Source organism: Carcharodon carcharias, chromosome 37 (genome assembly GCF_017639515.1).
Source record: "Carcharodon carcharias isolate sCarCar2 chromosome 37, sCarCar2.pri, whole genome shotgun sequence".
In the NCBI taxonomy this organism is placed as follows: Eukaryota; Metazoa; Chordata; class Chondrichthyes; order Lamniformes; family Lamnidae; genus Carcharodon; species Carcharodon carcharias.
In genome coordinates this window covers 4,081,638-4,106,891 of record NC_054503.1, presented here as the reverse complement: position 1 = coordinate 4,106,891, position 25,254 = coordinate 4,081,638, and the positions used below count along the sequence as shown (strand labels likewise).

The 25,254-nt window shown below is 41.9% G+C and overlaps 1 protein-coding gene across 3 annotated transcripts in view; it reads right to left on the bottom strand.

The window, feature by feature from the left end:
• Nucleotides 1-1,496: 1,496 nt before the first annotated feature.
• ahnak (AHNAK nucleoprotein) overlaps nucleotides 1,497-25,254 on the bottom strand; it is a 56,352-nt gene continuing 32,594 nt past the window's right edge. The window contains exons 3-6 of one of the 3 annotated variants that reach the window (XM_041179871.1): nucleotides 24,291-24,444; nucleotides 22,859-23,049; nucleotides 14,646-20,439; nucleotides 1,497-12,905 (exon numbers count right to left, since the gene is read on the bottom strand). In XM_041179871.1, coding sequence (XP_041035805.1) covers nucleotides 2,950-12,905; nucleotides 14,646-20,439; nucleotides 22,859-23,049; nucleotides 24,291-24,444 — 16,095 coding nt within the window. In that variant the 3' untranslated portion in view covers nucleotides 1,497-2,949. Of the gene's footprint in view, nucleotides 20,440-22,858; nucleotides 23,050-24,290; nucleotides 24,445-25,254 lie in introns of all 3 variants that reach the window. The other 2 variants (XM_041179872.1, XM_041179870.1) reach the window with 2 other exon arrangements.

The window sequence follows — 25,254 nt, the reverse complement described above, 5'->3', positions numbered from 1 at the left end:
TTTGAATGCATAAGAACACTTTTCCAAATGGAAAAAGTACTCGTGCATCTCAATGCTTACACAATGCTGGTCAATGTAATGGTCAACTTACCTTGTCAGGACAGAGCCCTAATGATGAATCACTATAGTTAAAACAAATCTGCATTACATTTACACAATCTAATAGTGACATTTGAAGTTGTCATAGCCTTTAACACTTACCTGTCAGAATGTCCCCAACTCCTTAGCAGGTGTCCTCCACTGGTCACAAACTCTCCAATGAGGTGGGTTTCTCGAGGGTTTCCAAAACCCGCATCACACGAAAATAGCAGGGGAGCAGGAGAAAATTCAACTTTCCTATAGGGCTCACAGTAGCAACACCGACCTTGGAAGAGGTATACAGCATCACGATCCAAGGCCTTCCCAACCCACATAAAGGCCACATGGAAATAGTGCTGGGTCAGGGAGAAGAGACTTGTTTTTGCAGTCAAATTTAAAGATTTCATGTTTCCCAAACCCATTCCTGTTTCCATTTGGGGATGAAAATCAGGCCCGATATATCAGAGATAACTGCAAAGCAGTCAGACAGCTTATTCTTGGAGTAGGGGAATGCTGGAGCAGATGCTGTATGTGCAGCAGTGCAAAGGATCATGGTGTGTCCCTATCGTTAGTTTCTCCTCTCCTGTGCTCTCACCACCCTCCAGATGTTTTTCACTCTTTACCTAACATTTGTGATTCCTGCTAGGGGTTGGGTTCCAGTGGCATGGGCTCAAGCAGCCATTCTTCAGGTCTGAGAGTTGACCCAAGAGTGCTGAAATAGTTGGCCCTGTGAAGGCATAGCAAGGACACAGGTCAAGCAATGGAGGGTTGAAATGATGTTAATTAGGATGGGAACTGGTTTGATGGCTTTTTTTTTTACTTAAGCTCGGAAGTTCAGGTGGTAAAGATTAGCTCTTGTGTCCACCCCATGTGATAGAGATTACATTCACTGCTTGAAAACCCACCATACTGCTGTTCTTGTGAGCAGCAGAAATTACCCTATTGGACTTTTATCCAAAAAGATCATTATTGTCCAGATCAGCCAATATCCCACAGTTCTAACTTTTGACATTCTGTGACCTCCATGGGGAAGGTGTCCAACCCTCTTATGTTAATGGCCACCTTGGGATTTGGGACATTTGCCATACCAGATGGCAGAAGTTTAATTGTGCTGCATTTCCGGTGCCAGAGGGGTGGTTCCAGGAATCTCAAGGGTCTAGGTGTTGGAAGACTGCTCGGCCATGAAGGGACCACAACTAAACCCAATGCTTCCCTCATTCAGCCTTCATGTGTGGACACACACCAACCACCAGAACTGACTGAGTACTGTTCAGCAGCACGGGTCTTACTTAAATTATTCTTTTCACACCTCAGCCCACAGGCCTATTGCAGCTATCCTATCACTCAAATCAAAGATTCAGTCTTTTCTTTCCTAATTTGGATAAAAACTGAGAGATGGAGACAAGACCAGCTTTTAGTTCAGGATAATGAACAATTTATTTGATTTTTACAAGGTACACACTTGTCTTACATTCCCATTGTCTACTGTTTGCCGTAAAAGTGCAGACAGAATTATAAAGAAAAGTTCTATTAACAACACTTTTGAGTGGAACAAAGAAATGGTAAGAAAAACCAAGCAAAGTCACAATTTTCTTGTAATTTGTAAAAAACAGGAAAGTGTTTGCTGTGTTACCGGGAGTATTGGTGCTAGCTGAGGATAAGGCGGTACTTTACTGCAGTGCTCTCGTATTCTGCCTTTTAATGCTAGTATATCAGATATTACAGGCTGCTTTGCTGGACTGCCCTTACGTGTGCACAGCGAACTTATCTCAGACCAGCCAACCCATCCTGAAATTTCCACACGAGGCACTGCATTTATCAACCATGCTGTACTGCCAGGAGGGGAGGGGGAAATGGTGAGGAGAAGGCCAGGACCGAGGTTGGGGTATTTGAAGTGCAACTAAATTTGATATTTAATTTAGTATTTCATACGTTTTAATACTTGGAGTTCACTCCAAACTGCATGCATGGCTGAGCATCGATTAAATTCCCTGGGACTTGACTTTTTGTGGCTTTGGGGAGAAAGGGATAAAAGGTTACAACAGCAACAACACGAGATTAGGGGAGGTGGGGTTGTGTGTGGGGGGTGGGGGGGGGTGGTGGGGGGCACATGAGAAGAGGGTGGCATTAACATTCAGATTCACAGTGGAAACACGCCCTGACTAGATCCATAGACAACAGTTACACGTTTTACAAAGCAGAAGAATTTAAGCTATCCAAAGTAGAGTTTTGTTTTTGCAGTCCTGTTAATTTACAGGGAAAGAAAACTGGCCGAACTTTATTGCTGTAGGACTCTGGCAGTACAGCACCGATCATTGGACGAATTGAGTCTGTTCTGGCCATTACCAAATTACACTTTATATAGATAGGATGGCATCTATTTGTCTAAAGACAACTTAAACTCTTCCTCTCCAACTGTCTCCACGTTGGTCTTGCTCAAATGATTAATCAGTAAAACCTCTCATAGATTAGCTGTAATTCCATCAAATAAAATAAGCTAGAGAGAGCACCAGTGATTACATGTTTTAACACCTCCATTTTACCAGTATATGAAAATAATAAACCACTACATAGAAAATGTAACAAAATAGTTTTTTTCTGCTAGTAGGCTATTGCTTTCAGCTTGTAGTAATGGAACTTTAGTTTGTTGTATTAGTTGGTACAGAAGTGTACTGAAATATCTGCAGGTCAGATCTGACTATGGTTCAATTCCTTGCATTGTAAAAAAAAACAATGGCTCAACACTTTTAAATATTCCATCCTATTTTTGACCTGCCAATGAGATAGGCATTGGACCTCCATGCCTTGGCTTATCAGTTAAAAGTAATGCAGTTAATTTCTATTTACAAGGACTTAGCTCTATTTACAGAATTATTCTTTGTTTTTGTTGACATTTAGTTCTACCTTGGGAAGGCGGAATACTGATCTGGATCCACTCTCGCTGCTGGACGAGGAGGACAGGCGGGACTTTTTGGAAACTAGAGATATTCCACTGCCCTCTCCTGCTGCCTCACCTTCACCAAGAGTGACCTCGTAGGAGCCCTTTGACTTGGCCCCGAAGCCTCCGAATGTTCCAAATTTCAGCTTTGACTTTTTGCCTTTTGCCCCTGCTGCCCCTTCTCCAAATTCTATTCTGCCCTTGGGGGAAGTTGGTGAAAGTTCATGCTCATCACTCAGAGATGATGATCTATGACGTTCTGACTTTTTGCCTTTAAATAATGAGAAATCTAGTGTGCCTGACTTGGCTTTTGGGGAAGTGCTTATGTCCAGACCAGAACCTTTCCCAGATGCCGCCATTTCTGCTCCTTCCATCTCAACATCACTGAATCCTAGGCTACCCTTTGAGCCCTTAATATCAACCTTTGGTCCAGATACACTGAATTCACCTTCTGCTCCTTCAATACTACTTTTCCCTTTAGACTTAGTAAAATTAAATTTAGGCATTTTAATTTTGCCCTTTTTTATCTTGACTCCTGAACTTTCCATCTCACCTTCTGGCAGATTGACACTTGCTTGAGGTCCTTTAATGCTGACACTTGCACCTTGTCCACCTGAAACATTTAACTGACCTGGAACACTGACTCCCGTTGTCATTTGTGGTCCTTCTAAACTTGGCCCTTTTATTTGAAATTGAGAATGTTTGAATTTAGGTATTGCCATTTTATCCAATGGAACATCAAGATCAGCCATTGCTGCTTTAATATCTGCATTTATGTCAGGGGCTTTGACATCAAGCTCTGGACCTTTCACATCAGCTTTTATCGTAGGGCCTTTTGCATCAAACTTCACGTCAGCTGTAGGGATTTTCACTGCAGGGCTCTTTATATTAGCACTTACATCTGGTACACCAACATTTACACCTCCCTTCATGTCTCCCTCAAACTTTGGTTCAGAAAATCCTATATTAGTTTTTGGTACATTAAAATCAACACTGGGACCTTTTCCTTTTAGACCACCAAAGTTGATGTCTGGTGTATCCATTTTCACATTTGGCCCTTTAATGTCTACTTTAGGACATTTTATGTCAGTGTCTATCTTTGGACCAGAAAGATCAGCAGCTAGGTTTCCTTCTAGTTTAGGTCCCTTCACATTTATACCAAAATCAGGAGCAGAGACCCCTTTTATCTTCTGTCCTGCAAGGTTGATCTGAGGCATCTTTAGCTTTCCTTCTCCACCTTTAATGTCAATATCTGCAGCACCAATATCTATATTAGGACCTTTTATATCCACACCTGGTCCTTTAAAGTCTCCTTTGAAATTTGGGCTGGAAATATTGACATCACCTTTCAGCTGTTGATTCTTTAAATCTTGGTCCAATTTAGGTTGCGAGATATCAGCTGATGGCATTGCAATCTGGGGGCCTTTGAATTTACCATTAGCGTTTATGTCCGCATCAGGTGTCTCAAGATTTACATCTAAACCTGATGTCTTAAGATCACCTTTTATCTTTGGTGCATTTATGCTGAAATTCATATCAGAACCTTGCAATTTAGTACCAGAAGCATTAATTTCAGGCATCTTCAGCTTTCCTTTTGCACCCTCAAAATTGACATCTGGTGTCTTAAAATCCAACTTTGGTCCTTTCATGTCTATTTTAGGTGCTTTGATGTCACCTTTTAGATCAAAGTCAGGTGAACTGATCTTGGGTCCTGAAATCTTCAATGATGGCATCCCGAAACCTGATCCTTTTACCTTAGCATCATAACCATCAATGTTTACATCAGGAGCACCAATTTTGATATCTGCTGAAGGTACGTTAATGTCACCTTCTAGCTTTGGTCCGGAAAGATCTGCTTTTGGAAGACTGACAGCAACATCCATATCTGGCCCTGCTGCTTTGCGGTCTCCACCAAAGCTGGGGAGTTTCAGTTTAGGCATTTTCAACTTTCCATCTACACTTGCATCTGATGTATCTAGGTTTATATTTGGCCCTTTGATGTCACATTCCATTGTTGGGTCAGATAGACTAATATCACCTTTAAGACCTGATCCTTTCAAATGTAGATCTGGAGCAGAGATCTTGGGTTGAAGATCAATACTGGGTGCATCAATGTTAACTTCGGGTCCTTTAATTCCACTCTCTAATTTTGGTGTACTAACATCAATGTCCACACCTGAACCTTTGAATTTAGGTCCTGAAATATTAAACTTTGGCTTCTTCATTTTCATTTTTAATTTGCCTTCTGGTTTATCAATGTCAACATTTGGAGCATCAACATCAAAATCTATTTCAGGTCTCTTTATGTCAATCATTGGTCCTGACACTTCACCTTTCACGTTTGTGCCCTTTAAATTAATATCCAAATTTGGTTCAGACATTTTGGGCGGCTTGATGTTCACTGAAGGCAATTTTAATTTTGTGCCTTTGGCTTTGAAACCAGGTCCTTCCAAGTCAACATCCGTATTGACATCTATTCCTGGTGCTCTGATGTCAACATGTGGACCTTGTATATCTGCAGTTGGAACATCAATATTAGGTGTTCGTAAATCTCCTTCAATCTTTGGACTAGGTAGTTCACCTTTAAATTTTGATGATGCCAGATCAAACTCTACATCTGGAAATGACAACTTCATTTTTCCAAATCGTGGTTTCTTTACTTTTGATGGCTTGATGTTTAATTGTCCATCAGATGATCCAAGGCTTACATTCAGATCTGGGGATTTAATATCTACATCTGGCTTGGATAAATCAAGGTCACTCTTTGGAGTGGTCACCTTCACATCTCCTGCAGGTTTCTTCGATTTGATATTGAATTTAGGCATTTTAAATTTGCCCTTTTTTCCCTTGGTGCTAATGTTCAAGTCTGGTGAATCAACATTCAAATCTACATCAGCACCAGGAACATCCAGAGATGGAGCAGTTATGTCTCCTTGTGGTCCTTTAATTCCAAATCCAAATTTTGGTTTCTTCATTTTTGGCATTTTCAGATGTGCTCCTTGACCATCTCTATCGATTTCAGGTGTACTCACATCAATACCAAAACTTGGAGATCTAACATCAGCTGTACCTTCCAGTTTTGGGCCCTTCAAGTCAAAATTCACGTCTGGGGAAGATATATTGGGAGCTGAAATGTCCAAAGAAGGCAGTGAAAACTTCTGCCCATTTCCTTTTGCATCAGGGCCCTCAATCTTTATGTCAGGCCCCTCAATATCTACTTTGGGGCCTTTAATATCAACATTTGGGCCTTTTATATCACCCTCCATATTAATGTCAGCAGCAGCACCACCACCACCTGTCAGTTCAGGGCCTTTAAACCCAAGATCGAAATTAGGAGCTTTAATTTTGGGTAATGAGATATTAATGCCTGGCATTTGAAATCCAGGGCCTTTGATTTTACCATCAGCATCCACATCTGTCTCAGGAACTTCAACCCCACCTTTTATATTTGGTCCAGATAGGTTAACATCTGTCCTGGGAAGGTTGGCATCAATGTCCAGATTAGGTCCTTCTAATTTAGGTCCACCCATTTTAAATGTGGGCATTTTAATTTTTGGCATGCTGAAGTGTCCATGTGCACCCTCCAAATCAACGTCTGGAGTTTCTACATCAATCTTTGGACCTTTGATTTCTCCCTCTATACTTGGTGAAGAGATGTCAATATTCTGATCACCCTTTATTTTGGAGCCCTTGAAATTCACATCAATGTCGGGAGCTGTTATATGTGGTAAATGTATTGAAGGCATGGAAAACTTTGGCCTACTTGCTTTAACATCAGGTCCCTCTATATCTACTTTGGGACCTTTAATGTTAAAATTTTGGCCCTTGATGTCACCCTCCATATGAACACCAGGGACATCAACATCACCTGACAGATTGGGACCTTTGAGCTCCAGATCCAAATCAGGCTTTGGGATCTTTGGTCCAGAGATACTGAACCCAGGTTTTTTAAATTTAGGGCCTTTGATGTCACCCTCCAGACTAACATCAGGGACATCAACATCACCTGACAGTTTTGGACCTTTGAGCTCCAGGTCAAAACCAGGCTTTGGTATCTTTGGTCCAGAAATACTGAATCCAGGTAATTTAAATTTAGGGCCTTTGATTTTACTGGAACCTCCTTCAACATCTAGATCCACATCTGGTATTTCAACACCGCCTCCTATTGTTGGTCCTGTTAGGTTGACATCTGCTTCAGGAAGATTGGCATCCATACTCAGATCTGGTCCTTCTACTTTAGGTCCACCAATTCCGAATTTGGGCATTTTCAATTTTGGCATATGCAACTTCCCACCAGGACCTTTAAGGTCAGCCTCAGGAACATCTACATCCACCTTGGGACCTTTAATCTCACCCTTTATATTTGGAGAACGAAGGTCAACATCATGGTCGCCTTTTATTTCTGGGCTTTTAAGACTCAAATCAAAGTTCGGACCCTTTATTTTTGGCACATTTATGGATGGCATTGAAAACTTGAGGCCCTTTCCTTTGACATCAGGCCCCTCAATATCAATTTTGGGATCTTTAATATTCATGTCGGGTCCTTTGAGATCGCCCTCTAGATTAACGTCGGGGACATCAACATCTCCGCTCATTTTTGGACCTTTAAATTCTAGGTCAAATTCAGGTTTTTTGATCTTGGGACCTGAGATATTGAATTCTGGCATTTTAAATTTAGGGCCTTTGATCTTACCTCCTCCAACATCTAGATCTACATCAGGTACATTAACACCACCTTCTATCTGTGGTCCAGTTAGAATGACATCTGCATCAGGAAGATTGGCATCAATATTCAGATCGGGACCTTCTACTTTAGCTCCACCCATACCGAACTTGGGCATTTTGAATTTGGGCATGCGGAACTTCCCACTGGGACCTTTAAGATCAGCGTCGGGAACATCTATATCTACGTTCGGTCCTTTGATCTCACCCTCTATATTTGCAGAAGGAAGGTCAATATCATGGTCACCTTTCACATTTGGGCCTTTAAGTTTCAAATCCAAGTCCGGAACATTTATGCTGGGCATATTGATCGAAGGCATTGAAAACTTGAGGCCCTTTCCTTTGACATCAGGTCCCTCGATATCTACTTTGGGTCCTTTAATATTCACGCCGGGTCCTTTGAGATCGCCCTCTAGATTAACGTCAGGGACGTCAACATCTCCGCTCATTTTTGGACCTTTGAATTCTACGTCAAATTCAGGCTTTTTGATCTTGGGACCTGAGATATTGAATTCTGGCATTTTAAATTTAGGGCCTCTGATCTTACCTCCTCCAACATCTAGATCTACATCAGGTACATTAACACCACCTTCTATCTGTGGTCCAGTTAGACTGACACCTGCTTCGGGAAGATTGGCATCAATATTCAGATCGGGACCTTCTACTTTAGCTCCACCCATCCCGAATTTGGGCATTTTGAATTTGGGCATGTGGAGCTTCCCACTGGGACCTTTAAGATCAGCGTCAGGAACATCTACGTCCACATTCGGGCCTTTGATCTCACCCTCTATATTTGCAGAAGGAAGGTCAATATCATGGTCACCTTTAAAGTCTGGGCCTTTAAGTTTCAAATCAAAGTCTGGAACATTTATGCTGGGCATATTTATCGAAGGCATTGAAAACTTGAGGCCTTTTCCTTTGCCATCAGGTCCCTCAATATCAATTTTGGGTCCTTTAATATTCACATCTGGGCCTTTGAGATCACCCTCTAGATTAACATCAGGGACATCAACATCCCCGCTCATTTTTGGACCTTTGAAATGTACATCCCAATCAGGTTTTTTGATCTTGGGACCTGAGATATTGAATTCTGGCATTTTAAATTTAGGGCCTTTGATCTTACCAGCCCCACCACCAACATCTAGATCTACATCAGGTAGATCAACACCGCCTTCTATCTGTGGTCCAGTTAGACTGACATCTGCTTCGGGAAGATTGGCATCAATATTCAGATCAGGACCTTCTACTTTGGCTCCACCCACCCCGAACTTGGGCATTTTGAATTTGGGCATGTGGAGCTTCCCACTGGGACCTTTAATATCAGCGTCAGGAACATCTATGTCTACCTTTGGTCCTTTGATCTCACCCTCTATATTGGCAGAAGGAAGGTCAATATCATGGTCACCTTTCACGTTTGGTCCTTTGAGTTTCAAATCAATGTCTGGAACATTTATGCTGGGCATATTTATCGAAGGCATTGAAAACTTGAGGCCCTTTCCTTTGACATCAGGTCCCTCAATATCAACTTTGGGACCTTTAATATTCACATCTGGGCCTTTTAGTTCACCCTCTAAATTAACATCAGGGACATCAACATCCCCGCTCATTTTTGGACCTTTGAGATGTACATCCCAATCAGGTTTTTTGAACTTGGGACCTGAGATATTGAATTCTGGCATTTTAAATTTAGGGCCTCTGATGTTACCAGATCCTCCTCCAATATCTAGATCAACATCAGGTAAATCAACACCACCTTCTATCTGTGGTCCAGTGAGACTGACATCTGCATCAGGAAGATTGGCATCAATATTCAGATCGGGACCTTCTACCTTAGCTCCACCCATCCCGAACTTGGGCATTTTGAATTTGGGCATCTGGAACCTCCCCCTGGGACCTTTAAGATCCGCATCAGGAACATCGATATCTACCTTCGGGCCTTTGATCTCACCCTCTATATTTGCAGAAGGAAGGTCAATATCATCGTCACCTTTCACAGTTGGGCCTTTGAGTTTCAGATCCAAGTCTGGAACATTTATACTGGGCATATTGATCGAAGGCATTGAAAACTTGAGGCCCTTTCCTTTGACATCAGGTCCCTCGATATCAACTTTGGGTCCTTTAATATTCACATCGGGTCCTTTGAGATCACCCTCTAGATTAACGTCAGGGACATCAACATCTCCGCTCATTTTTGGACCTTTGAACTCTACATCAAATTCAGGTTTTTTGATCTTGGGACCAGAGATATTGAATTCTGGCATTTTAAATTTAGGGCCTTTGATCTTACCTCCTCCAACATCTAGATCTACATCAGGTACATTAACACTGCCTTCTATCTGTGGTCCAGTTAGACTGACATCTGCATCGGGAAGATTGGCATCAATATTTAGATCGGGACCTTCCACTTTAGCTCCACCGAGTCCGAACTTGGGCATTTTGAATTTGGGCATGCGGAACTTCCCACTGGGACCTTTAAGATCAGCGTCAGGAACTTCTATGTCTACCTTTGGGCCTTTGATATCGCCCTCTATATTGGCAGAAGGAAGGTCAATATCATGGTCAACTTTCACATTTGGGCCTTTAAGTTTCAAATCAAAGTCTGGAACATTTATACTGGGCATATTGATTGAAGGCATTGAAAACTTAAGGCCCTTTCCTTTGACATCAGGTCCCTCGATATCAACTTTGGGTCCTTTAATATTCACATCTGGGCCTTTGAGATCGCCCTCCAGATTAACATCAGGGACATCAACATCTCCACTCATTTTTGGACCTTTGAAATGTACATCCCAATCAGGTTTTTTAATCTTGGGACCTGAGATATTGAGTTCAGGCATTTTAAATTTAGGGCCTCTGATGTTACCAGATCCACCACCAACATCTAGATCAACATCAGGTACATTAACACCACCTTCTATCTGTGGTCCAGTGAGACTGACATCTGCATCAGGAAGATTGGCATCAATATTCAGATCAGGACCTTCTACTTTAGCTCCTCCCATCCCGAATTTGGGCATTTTGAATTTGGGCATCTGAAACTTCCCCCTGGGACCTTTAAGATCAGCGTCAGGAACATCTACGTCTACCTTGGGTCCTTTGATCTCACCCTCTATATTGGCAGAAGGAAGTTCAATATCATGGTCACCTTTGAAGTTTGGACCTTTAAGTTTCAAATCAAAGTCTGGAACATTTATACTAGGCATATTTATCGAAGGCATTGAAAACTTGAGGCCACCTCCTTTAACATCAGGTCCCTCGATATCAACGTTGGGACCTTTAATATTCACATCGGGTCCTTTGAGATCGCCCTCCAGATTAACATCAGGGACATCAACATCTCCGCTCATTTTTGGACCTTTGAACTCGAGGTCAAATTCAGGCTTTTTGATCTTGGGACCTGAGATATTGAATTCTGGCATTTTAAATTTAGGTCCTTTGATTTTACCTCCTCCAATATCTAGATCTACATCAGGTACATTAACACCACCTTCTATCTGTGGTCCAGTTAGACTGACATCTGCATCGGGAAGATTGGCATCAATATTCAGATCGGGACCTTCTACTTTAGCTCCTCCCATCCCAAACTTGGGCATTTTGAATTTAGGCATGTGGAGCCTCCCACTGGGACCTTTAAGATCAGCGTCAGGAACATCTATGTCTACCTTTGGGCCTTTGATCTCACCCTCTATATTTGCGGAAGGAAAGTCAATATCATGATCACCTTTCACATTTGGGCCTTTAAGTTTCAAATCAAAGTCTGGAACATTAATACTGGGCATATTTATCGAAGGCATTGAAAACTTGAGGCCTTTTCCTTTGCCATCAGGTCCCTCAATGTCAACTTTGGGTCCCTTAATATTCACATCTGGGCCTTTTAGATCACCCTCTAGATTAACGTCAGGGACATCAACATCTCCGCTCATTTTTGGACCTTTGAAATGTACATCCCAATCAGGTTTTTTGAACTTCGGGCCTGAGATATTGAATTCTGGCATTTTAAATTTAGGGCCTTTGATGTTACCTGATCCACCTCCAACATCTAGATCTACATCAGGTACATTAACACCACCTTCTATCGATGGTCCAGTGAGACTGACATCTGCATCAGGAAGATTGGCATCAATATTCAAATCAGGACCTTCTACTTTAGCTCCACCCATCCCAAACTTAGGCATTTTGAATTTGGGCATGTGGAACATTCCCCTGGGACCTTTAAGATCAGCGTCAGGAACATCTACGTCTATCTTTGGACCTTTGATCTCACCCTCTATATTTGCAGAAGGAAGGTCAATATCATGGTCACCTTTCAAGTTTGGGCCTTTGAGTTTCAAATCAATGTTTGGAACATTTATGCTGGGCATATGTATCGAAGGCATTGAAAACTTGAGGCCCTTTCCTTTGACATCAGGTCCCTCGATATCAACTTTGGGACCTTTAATATTCAAATCGGGTCCTTTGAGATCGCCTTCTAGATTAACATCAGAGACATCAACATCTCCACTCATTTTTGGACCTTTGAACTCTACATCAAATTCAGGTTTTTTGACCTTGGGACCTGAGATATTGAATTCTGGCATTTTAAATTTAGGGCCTTTGATCTTACCTCCTCCAACATCTAGATCTACATCAGGTACATTAACACCACCTTCTATCTGTGGTCCAGTTAGACTGACATCTGCATCGGGAAGATTGGCATCAATATTTAGATCGGGACCTTCTACTTTAGCTCCACCCAACCCGAAACTGGGCATTTTGAATTTGGGCATGTGGAACATCCCCCGGGAACCTTTAAGATCAGCGTCAGGAACATCTACGTCTACCTTCGGTCCTTTGATCTCGCCCTCTATATTGGCAGAAGGGAGGTCAACATCATGGTCACCTTTCAAGTTTGGGCCTTTAAGTTTCAAATCAAAGTCTGGAACATTTATACTGGGCATATTGATCGAAGGCATTGAAAACTTGAGGCCCTTTCCTTTGACATCAGGTCCCTCGATATCAACTTTGGGCCCCTTAATATTCACATCTGGGCCTTTGAGATCACCCTCTAGATTAACATCAGGGACATCAACATCTCCGCTCATTTCTGGACCTTTGAAATGTACATCCCAATCAGGTTTTTTGAACTTGGGACCTGAGATATTGAATTCTGGCATTTTAAATTTAGGGCCTTTGATCTTACCTCCTCCAACGTCTAGATCTACATCAGGTACATTAACACCACCTTCTATCTGTGGTCCAGTTAGACTGACATCTGCATCGGGAAGATTGGCATCAATATTCAGATCAGGACCTTCTACTTTCGCTCCACCCATCCCGAAACTGGGCATTTTGAATTTGGGCATGTGGAACATCCCCCTGGAACCTTTAAGATCAGCATCAGGAATATCTACGTCTACCTTTGGGCCTTTGATCTCACCCTCTATATTTGCAGAAGGAAGGTCAATATCATGGTCACCTTTCAAGTTTGGGCCTTTAAGTTTCAAATCAATGTCTGGAACATTTATACTAGGCATATTGATCGAAGGCATTGAAAACTTGAGGCCCTTTCCTTTGACATCAGGTCCCTCGATATCAACTTTGGGCCCCTTAATATTCACATCTGGGCCTTTGAGATCACCATCTAGATTAACATCAGGGACATCAACATCCCCGCTCATTCTTGGACCTTTGAGATGTACATCCCAATCAGGTTTTTTGAACTTGGGACCTGAGATATTGAATTCTGGCATTTTAAATTTAGGGCCTTTGATGTTACCAGATCCTCCTCCAATATCTACATCCACATCAGGTACATTAACACCACCTTCTATCTGTGGTCCAGTTAGATTGACATCTGCTTCGGGAAGATTGGCATCAATATTCAGATCGGGACCTTCTACTTTAGCTCCTCCCATCCCGAACTTGGGCATTTTGAATTTGGGCATCTGAAACTTCCCCCTGGGACCTTTAATATCAGCGTCAGGAACATCTACGTCTACCTTGGGTCCTTTGATCTCACCCTCTATATTTGCAGAAGGAAGGTCAATATCATGGTCACCTTTCAAGTTTGGGCCTTTAAGTTTCAAATCAAAGTCTGGAACATTTATACTGGGCATATGTATCGAAGGCATTGAAAACTTGAGGCCCTTTCCTTTGACATCAGGTCCCTCGATATCAACTTTGGGACCTTTAATATTCACATCTGGGCCTTTGAGATCACCCTCTAGATTAACATCAGGGACATCAACATCTCCGCTCATTTTTGGACCTTTGAAATGTACATCCCAATCAGGTTTTTTGATCTTGGGACCTGAGATATTGAATTCTGGCATTTTGAATTTAGGGCCTTTGATGTTACCAGACCCTCCGCCAACATCTAGATCTACATCAGGTACATTAACACCACCTTCTATCTGTGGTCCAGTTAGACTGACATCTGCTTCAGGAAGATTGGCATCAATATTCAGATCGGGACCTTCAACTTTAGCTCCACCCATCCCAAAACTGGGCATTTTGAATTTGGGCATGTGGAGCTTCCCACTGGGACCTTTAAGATCAGCATCAGGAACTTCTACGTCTACCTTTGGTCCTTTGATCTCACCCTCTATATTGGCAGAAGGAAGGTCAATATCATGGTCACCTTTCAAGTTTGGGCCTTTGAGTTTCAAATCCAAGTCTGGAACATTTATGCTGGGCATATTGATCGAAGGCAATGAAAACTTGAGACCCTTTCCCTTGACATCAGGTCCCTCGATATCAACTTTGGGACCTTTAATATTCACATCTGGGCCTTTGAGATCACCCTCTAGATTAACATCAGGGACATCAACATCTCCGCTCATTTTTGGACCTTTGAAATGTACATCCCAATCAGGTTTTTTGAACTTGGGACCTGAGATATTGAATTCTGGCATTTTAAATTTAGGGCCTTTGATGCTACCAGATCCACCTCCAACATCTAGATCTACATCAGGTACATCAACACCACCTTCTATCTGTGGTCCAGTGAGACTGACATCTGCTTCGGGAAGATTGGCATCAATATTCAGATCAGGACCTTCTACTTTAGCTCCACCCATTCCGAACTTGGGCATTTTGAATTTGGGCATCTGAAACTTCCCCCTGGGACCTTTAATATCAGCGTCAGGAACATCTATGTCTACCTTTGGTCCTTTGATCTCACCCTCTATATTTGCAGAAGGAAGGTCAATATCATGGTCACCTTTCAAGTTTGGGCCTTTGAGTTTCAAATCAATGTCTGGAACATTTATGCTGGGCATATGTATCGAAGGCATTGAAAACTTGAGGCCCTTTCCGTTGACATCAGGTCCCTCGATATCAACTTTGGGACCTTTAATATCGACATCTGGGCCTTTGAGATCGCCCTTTAGATTAACATCAGGGACATCAACATCTCCGCTCATTTTTGGACCTTTGAAATGTACATCCCAATCAGGTTTTTTGAACTTGGGACCTGAGATATTGAATTCTGGCATTTTAAATTTAGGGCCTTTGATATTTCCAGATGCATCTCCAATATCTAAATCTACATCAGGTACTTCAACACCACCTTCTATCTGTGGTGCAGTTAGACTGACATCTGTCTCGGGAAGATTGGCATCAATATTCAGATCAGGTCCTTCTACTTTAGCTCCTCCCATCCCGAACTTGGGCATTTTGAATTTGGGCATGCGGAACTTCCCACTGGGACCTTTAAGATCAGCGTCAGGAACATCTATGTCTACCTTGGGTCCTTTGATCTCACCCTCTATATTTGCAGAAGGAAGGTCAATATCATGGTCACCTTTCACATTTGGGCCTTTAAGTTTCAAATCAAAGTCTGGAACATTTATACTGGGCATATTGATCGAAGGCATTGAAAACTTGAGGCCCTTTCCTTTGACATCAGGCCCCTCGATATCAACGTTTGGACCTTTAATATTCACATTTGGGCCTTTGAGATCACCCTCCAGCTTAACATCAGGGACATCAACATCTCCGCTCATTTTTGGACCTTTGAACTCTAGGTCAAATTCAGGTTTTTTGATCTTGGGACCTGAGATACTGAATTCTGGCATTTTAAATTTAGGGCCTTTGATTTTACCTCCTCCAACATCCAGATCTACATCAGGTACATTAACACCACCTTCTATCTGTGGTCCAGTTAGACTGACATCTGTCTCAGGAAGATTGGCATCAATGTTCAGATCGGGACCTTCTACTTTAGCTCCACCCATCCCGAAACTGGGCATTTTGAATTTGGGCATGTGGAGCTTCCCACTGGGACCTTTAAAATCAGCGTCAGGAACATCTACATCTACCTTCGGTCCTTTGATCTCACCCTCTATATTCGCAGAAGGAAGGTCAATATCATGGTCACCTTTCAGGTTTGGGCCTTTGAGTTTCAAGTCCAAGTCCGGAACATTTATACTGGGCATATTTATGGAAGGCATTGAAAACTTAAGGCCCTTTCCTTTGCCATCAGGTCCCTCGATATCAACTTTGGGACCTTTAATATTCACATCTGGGCCTTTGAGATCACCCTCTAGATTAACATCAGGGACATCAACATCTCCGCTCATTTTTGGACCTTTGAAATGTACATCCCAATCAGGTTTTTTGACCTTGGGACCTGAGATATTGAATTCTGGCATTTTAAATTTAGGGCCTTTGATGTTACCAGACCCTCCGCCAACATCTAGATCTACATCAGGTACAATAACACCACCTCCTATCTGTGGTCCAGTTAGACTGACATCTGCTTCGGGAAGATTGGCATCAATATTCAGATCGGGACCTTCTACTTTCGCTCCACCCATCCCGAACTTGGGCATTTTGAATTTGGGCATCTGGAACCTTCCCCTGGGACCTTTAAGATCAGCGTCAGGAACTTCTATGTCTACCTTTGGGCCTTTGATCTCACCCTCTATATTGGCAGAAGGAAGATCAATATCATGGTCACCTTTCAATTTTGGGCCTTTGAGTTTCAAATCAATGTCTGGAACATTTATGCTGGGCATATTTATCGAAGGCATTGAAAACTTGAGGCCCTTTCCATTAATATCAGGTCCCTCGATATCAACTTTGGGCCCTTTAATATTCACATCGGGCCCTTTGAGATCTCCCTGTAGATTAACATCAGGGACATCAACATCTCCGCTCATTTTTGGACCTTTGAGATGTACATCCCAATCAGGTTTTTTGAACTTGGGACCTGAGATATTGAATTCTGGCATTTTAAGTTTAGGGCCTTTGATGTTACCAGATGCACCTCCAACATCTAGATCTACATCAGGTACATCAACACTGCCTTCTATCTGTGGTCCAGTTAGCCTGACATCTGCTTCGGGAAGATTGGCATCAATGTTCAGATCGGGACCTTCTACTTTAGCTCCACCCATTCCAAACTTGGGCATTTTGAATTTGGGCATCTGAAACTTCCCCCTGGGACCTTTAAGATCAGCGTCAGGAACTTCAATGTCTACCATTGGGCCTTTGATCTCACCCTCTATCTTTGCAGAAGGAAGGTCAATATCATGGTCACCTTTCAAGTTTGGACCTTTGAGTTTCAAATCAATGTCTGGAACATTTATACTGGGCATATTTATTGAAGGCATTGAAAACTTGAGGCCCTTTCCATTGACATCAGGTCCCTCAATATCAACTTTGGGACCTTTAATATTCACATCGGGCCCTTTGAGATCTCCCTCTAGATTAACATCAGGGACATCAACATCGCCGCTCATTTTTGGACCTTTGAGATGTACATCCCAATCAGGTTTTTTGAACTTGGGACCTGAGATACTGAATTCTGGCATTTTAAGTTTAGGACCTTTGATGTTACCAGATGCACCTCCAACATCTAGATCTACATTAGGTACATCAACACTGCCTTCTATCTGTGGTCCAGTTAGACTGACATCTGCTTGGGGAAGATTGGCATCAATATTCAGATCAGGACCTTCTACTTTAGCTCCACCCATTCCGAACTTGGGCATTTTGAATTTGGGCATCTGAAACATCCCCCTGGGACCTTTAAGATCAGCGTCGGGAACATCTACGTCTACCTTGGGTCCTTTGATCTCACCCTCTATACTGGCAGAAGGAAGGTCAATATCATGATCACCTTTCACAGTTGGGCCTTTAAGTTTCAAATCGAAGTCTGGAACATTTATGCTGGGCATATTCATTGAAGGCATTGAAAACTCGAGGCCCTTTCCTTTGACATCAGGTCCCGCGATATCAACTTTGGGACCTTTAATATTCATATCAGGCCCTTTGAGATCGCCCTCTAGATTAACGTCAGGGACATCAACGTCTCCACTCATTTTTGGACCCTTGAACCCCACATGAAATTCAGGTTTTTTGAACTTGGGACCTGATATATTCAATTCTGGCATTTTAAATTCAGGGCCTTTGATTTTTCCAGAAATTCCTCCAACGTCTAGATCTACATCGGGTACATCAACACCACCTTGTATCTGTGGTCCCTTTAGATTGATATCTGCCTTGGGAAGATTGGCATTGATATTCAGATCGGGACCTTCTACATTCGGTCCTCCCATTGCAATGTTGGGTAATCTGAATTTTGGTAACTGGAACTTTCCTCTGGGACCTTCAATGTCAGCCTCTGGCCTTTTTACATCAATTATGGGTCCTTTGATCTCACCCTCTATATTTGCGGAAGGAAGGTCAACATCATGATCACCTTTCAAGTTTGGGCCTTTAAGTTTCAAATCAATGTCTGGAACATTTATACTGGGCATATTGATCGAAGGCATTGAAAACTCGAGGCCCTTTCCTTTGACATTAGGTCCCTTGATATCAACTTTAGGACCTTTAATATTCATATCTGGGCATTTGAGATCTCCCTCTAGATTTACATCAGGGACATCAACATCTCCACTCATTTTTGAGCCTCCGAAACGTACATCAAATTCAGGTTTTTTGATTTTGGGACCTGAAGTACTGAAGTCTGGCATTTTAAAATTAGAGCCTTTGATTTTACCAATACCTCCTCTAATGTCTAGATCTACATCTGGTACATCAACTCTACCTTCTATGTCTGGTCCAGTAAGGCTGACATCTCCCTTGGGAAGTTTGGCATCAATATTCAGATTGGGACCTTCTACCTGAGGTCCACCCATTTTGAAGCTGGGAGTTTCCAATTTTCCGATTTGGAACTTCCCACTGGGACCTTTAAGATTAGCGTCAGGAACATCTACGTCTATCTTGGGTCCTTTGATCTCACCCTCTATATTTGCAGAAGGAAGGACAACATCATGGTCGCCTTTCATGTTTGGGCCTTTAAGTTTCAAATCCATGCCTGGAACCCCTACACTGGGCATACTTATGGAAGGCATTGAAAACTTGAGACCACTTTCTTTGACATCAGGACCCCCAAAATCAACTTTTGGACCTTTAAAATTCAGACCTGGGCCTTTGAGATCACCCTCTAGCTTAACATCAGGGGCATCAACATCTCCGCTCATTTTTGGACCTTTCAGCTCTACGTCAAATTCAGGTTTTTTGATCTTGGGACCTGAGATATTCAATTCTGCATCTTTGAAGTCACCCGTCAGATTGATGTCAGGTGTGTCAACATCACCTGCCACTCTTGGACACTTCTGCTCCAGATCAATATCAGGCTTTGTCATCTTGGGTCCAGAGATACTGAATCCTGGCCTTTTAAATGTAGGGCCTGTGATGCCACCCTCCACTTTAATGTCAGGGCCATCAACATCATCTGTGGATTTTGTGCCTTTGGCTTGCAGATCAAAATCAGGGCTTTGGATTTTGTGTCCTGAAAGACTGAATCCTGGCATTTTAAATTTAGGACCTTTGATTTCACTAACACCCCCACCTACATCCAGATCTACTGCAGGTATTTCAATGCCACCTGTTATCTTTGGTCCAGATAACTTGATGTCTGCCTCAGGAAAGTTAGTACCGATGTCCAGATCTGATCCTTCTACTTTTGTCCACTTATTCGTTGCTTGGGGAATTGGAATTTCCTTTGCATCAGAACCTGAAACATTGAAGTTTGGTGTCTTCATTTTGATATTTAGTTTCCCATCTTGTGTACTGAATCCTGAACCATCAAGCTGCATTTTCGACGTTTGAACATCAATCTTTGGGCCTTTAAAATCATCACGATTTCCATATATATTAACATCACCATCAATCTTAGGAGAAGAAATGACTGTTTTTGCTGCACTTGTGTTAATATCAACAATTTGACCTTTCACATCAAATTCCGATGTTGGCGCTGTTCCTTCTCTTCCTGTTATATTGATATGCGGCATGTGGAAAGTAGCCCGGGCATGTTCTGTATCTGGTCCAGTTACCTCTACAACTTTTGTTTTCACAATGTGCATCGTATGCGTTGTCCGCTGGCTGTCTCCCATTTGAAATTTCAGACCTTCAGTGCCTGGGAGATCAACGTCTACATCCATCTCTGGCGTTTCCAGTTTTGGTCCTGATCTCTCAGTGGTGACTTGCTCATACCTTGGAACTTTTATTTTAAATTCTGGATTCTGGATGTCCATGTCTGTTACGACTGTGGGACCAGAAGTATGAATTGTACGTGTAATAACCTTTCTAGTGATATGTACATTGGAAGATCTGTCGCCTTGATCTGATGCCTCTGCACCATCTTCTGACTTCAGACGAGGCTTGATTTTTGTTCTGAAAATCCTCTGATAGTCTTCATCATCTCCACTCTAGAAGAAATATAAAATCTTGGTGTCATATTCAGCTTCATGCTTTTGTTTTTATTCAAGAGAAATTGTCAGGCTTCCTTTCAGGACAATAAAGTCCTAGTTTCAGGCCTGTGCTGAGTTAGCTAATCTCAGCTAATGTGTCAGTACGAGAGCTTGGAAGGGAATAAACTATCAACCAGAATACCCACCCTGATCCCTGTCCTGTGATTCTGCTGAAAAGGGCATATATGAGGACATTCAGTGAGGATAGGATCAAGCTTAGCTCTAATGCCTTTCCTTGCCCACAGTTGGAAAGCCTACCAATATAAATTGTCCAGACTCACCCACCTCCTCCAGTTTGCCCCATCCCATTCTCTATGGTCTAGTGTTCGATGGGTCCTCTCTACTCACCTTCCCTTCCCCACCCTTTGACTTTAAAGCCTTAAAGAGCTACTTTCGCCTTACACCCTTACACCTTGTTACTTCCCACTCTAAATTTGAAAGCCTTTTTGAAACCTATTTTTTCGTCCACATTTTCAGTCAGCTCTTCAAATTCTCCCGCTCACCGTCTGTATTCTGCAGTGTGAAGTGCCATAAAGCATTCTCTAAATTAAATGTGCTCATATAAATGCTGTTGGTTTTGTTGCCTTATAAATAACAAATGAGTGAGGTATGGAGGGCCACAAGCAGCAGGAAGAGTTAGCTCCTTCAGGAGTGATGGGGAAAAATTGAAGAAATATATGTTCAAAGTTATTGCTGAAAAAAGACACGCTGTCAAAGCTTTTCGTCTTGATGGTTTCGCAATAATACGAAATCTCAAGGGGAACAACAGTTTATCCTGCATGAAAAGAGGATGCTGATTGGTTGGCATGTGGACTCTGATGGGTAGAGATTATTGTACTAAGAATTACGCTAACAACTAAAGTAAAATTGCAGAATCGTTCACCTATGCATTGCTAGAAACTACATATATTCATACACAGGGCCCTGTCCTTTGTAAACAGGAAGAACATGTCCATGTGTAGTGCCTTTTTCAACTAAACAAAAGCGTGAGGACAGCCATTCCCTAGTTTATTCTCCATTGCAATGCCTTGACCAATCAGAGTTGACTTGCTTGGTTTGAATTTAAACAAAAAGCTTGGCAATTAACTGTTCTGCCTCTAACACCTCTACCAATCAAGAGTCCATTTACCAATCAATCAGCACCCTCTTCTCATGCAATATAAATTGCTGTTCCTTTTGAGACTTGGTATTCTTGGAAAGCTGTCCTCATGAGTGCAAGACAGAAAGCTTCAACAGCATGTCTCTTTTTGTTTCAGCAAAACTCAAGTTCTGTACTACTAAGTGATTTTGGTCAAGGTTAGAAAAGCGAAGTATGTTAGAATGTGAGCTGGTTACCTATGGTGGTGTTAGTAGCTTTGTTGGTGGAAGGATGTAATTATAGTGTGATAATTTTACATTATCAATTCCAATATCCACATTTAAAATGGGAATTGCAAGTGAAAAAAGTTGATGTGAGTTGCGCTTAGATATTAGTGAAGTACCAAAAACAAAGTGGAATAAGTCAGAAATTTTGTTTTCACTGAAAGATGTAAAAAAGATGTGCATTATATTACCTTTAACTTACAATGCTGCCACAGGTGACAGAGTTGTAAGATGAAAGCAGAGGGTGGAGGTACAGCCCCCTCCCTTATGAGCATTGAGACCCACCAGAAGAGATGCTTTTCATTGGTGCCTTTAGAGGGCAGCATTTGTAGCAGAGAATACAGAAAGTTCTTGCCTCTCCAGTTACTGGAGAGGACAGTAATTTTTAGAAAGAGGATTTTTATGCCATAAACTGCATTCCTCAATTTCTTTTATTATTTTCTCTACAATTTATCTGATCTCCCCTCTTCTGGAGGTGTTGTCTGCCTGACTCGATGATCATCTGGTACCTCATTAAAGCGACTTATTATTATGCTTGGCTGGCCATTACTTAACAGACTATCCAACACAGCAAAACCCGATCCTGTCCACGTGCACCCATAGTACTCATTTCAATCAGGAGTCAGAACCCTGGACAGTGTTCCCTTCATTAATCCAAGACACTGAGGCCAACTATGGAGCCCCTACCATGGTCCCAGTTCAGACCTATCCACTCAGCTTAGACCATCCTGGTCTGCGTCATCTGTAAGTAATTGGGAAGCCTCATGAACTATGTCAAGCAACCTGAAAATAAAGTTATCAAATGCTGCTTTCAAACTCAAGGCCTCCATGTTGTGCTACAGAATATGTAATGTAAATGGGCAGATCCCACAGAACAAGTAGCTTTGGAATATTCCAGACCCACTCTTCCTTGAAGCAGTTGTGCAACATAAAAGTAGCATCATTTTATAACTCCAAATTGTAAAAAAAAAAAACCATAATTTTAATGTGACTTTACTCAACGTGCTGCTCATACCAGTACAGCATCTGGGCTTGTAGCCTCAATCCATTCCGGGTTCCAAGAATAACTTCCCCCAGGAGAAAGCTTTTCTCCTTTTCGATGTAGCTTCAGTCCCACAGTATGTCGATCCACAGTCTGTAGTATTTTCTGCGCTTCTTCATATCCCATGTCATCAAAGTAGATAGTTGCACTCACAATCTGGTCACCTAAGAGAAAGATGGGGAAAAAAAGATCGTATTTCTACAGTGCCTTTCAGGTTTGCAGGATGTTTAAAAAGTACGGAGAAGCTTCAAGATAAAAGCCAAGCTCAGCCCAGAGTTAGACGAGAGCCCGGCTGCATAGCAAGAAAGAGGATGCCAGGGACCGGAAACTGCAAAGGCTCATCAAGCGAGTGCCCTGTTCAGTGTCAATCTGAGATAAGACAGGAATGATCCCTAGTCTATGCCGAGTTAACTAACTGGTTTCAGCTGAGCCAGCAGGAATAGTGCTATCATTGGTCTCAGTGCCCTCGTATATGTCTGGCTGAACTCTATTCAGTGACTTGTGCTGGAATATGCAGGTATTTCTGGACCTTCATTGAGGATAGAATGGCGCTTGATGGTGATGTCCAATAGCTTGCTAACACTCATTGTGATGAGATGTGGCCACCTGGGTGAGGTACCAGAGGCAACCATTGAAACCTGCAATTCATTAAGAGCCAGTGCCTTCAGAAAATAAGATTAGCTATGGAAATTAAGAAGCAATAGAATATCTGTTAACTCATAATATAGTTTCTTTTGTCCATCAGCAAAGCAAAAATTAATAGTTTAAACCTACCAATACAGGTTACATAGAGACTGATGTATAAAGTAATCATATAATGATACATACCTTTGTGCTGGGGCCTGAAACTGCCAGTACTGCAATTATACTCTGAGTGACCTCAGCTTGCATATACTTAACAATAATTAGACTTTGCAGAAGAATGGGAGAGACGATATAAACAGAATGGCTTTCCTGACAGTACTGCAATTATACTCTGAATGACCTCAGCCTGCATTTGCTTAACAATAATTAGACTTTGCAGTTTTGGAGAGACATAGCTACTGTAATAAAATAGCATATTGTGTAACATATAGTGTAATAGTTCTGTCCTTATAAAGCAGTGCATCATCCATTGTATGGTAAACACAGCCAGGGAGGTCCGTCAATGCATCTTGAAATCTGTAATGGTGACTTTAAGACTGTACAAACCCAAAAGTCTAGGTTTCTGATCATTAGGTGATTTTAAATAAGTTGCATATTTTTAACAATATCACAGCAAATTCTCCAAGAGTGAAGGTAATTATAATTTCATTTTAATATAATAAATTGAGAGATTATGAGGCTCACTGTTTAAGAATTAGACCATTAGTTCAACCTTAACTGTGGGCAAGGAAAGCCGTCAATTGGAAAGCAGGACCCATACCTTCCCTCATCACTCCACTTTTTCCTGCTGGAGAATTCTGCACCACATCCTTGATGAAGATCCCATCATCACCACCACTTATACTGAATCCATGTGCAGCTGCTCCTGACCAGTTGGGGAGCAGCACGTCGAGATCATCCTCCTTTTTAGCCATCTGCCAAAGTCAAAAGCGGCAAAGCGTTAGCCAACCTACAAGAAAAAGGCTAACGAGGTGTAACACTATCTGGGGGGGGTCTGAATCCTTAACAACTATTACCATTGCTTGCATTAGTAATTAAAAGCCAAGTTCAACACAGAAAAGTGTGAGGCGATAAGATTTTGGTAGGAGGATGGAAAGAGATGATGCAAGCTGAATGGTACAATTTTAAAGAGGTTGCAAAAACAGGGAGACCTGGAGGAGTTTTTTTTAAGGAGGAAGGATAGGTTAACAAAACATAATAATGTATATGGGATCTTGGATAAATCAAGGATTTATAAAACATAGTTTGGCCTCAATTGGGACATTGTTTCCCACATTTCAGGAAGCATGTGGAAGGCTTTGGTGAGAGTACAGAAAAGATTTACTAAAATGGTTTCAGGGATAAGGGATTACAGTTACATGGAGAGACTGAAGACCTGGGCTTGTTCTCCTTAAAACAGAGGAGGCTAAGAGGAGATTTGATAGAGGAGTTTAAAATCGTGAAGGGTTTTGACAGAGTAAGTAAAGAGAAACTGTTTCCAGGCTGAAAGGTTGATAACCAGAGGGATACAGATGTAAGGTGACTGACAAAAGAACCAGAAATGACACGAGGAAAAACTTTTATGTAACAAGCAGATAGTACTTAGAATGCACTGCCTGATAGGGTAGCGGAAACCGATTCAGCAGTAGTTTTCAAAGAGAATTGGATAAATACTTAATGGAGAAAAAAAATTGCAGGGATATTGGGAAAGAGTGGGGGCATTAGGACTAACTGGATTGCTCTTT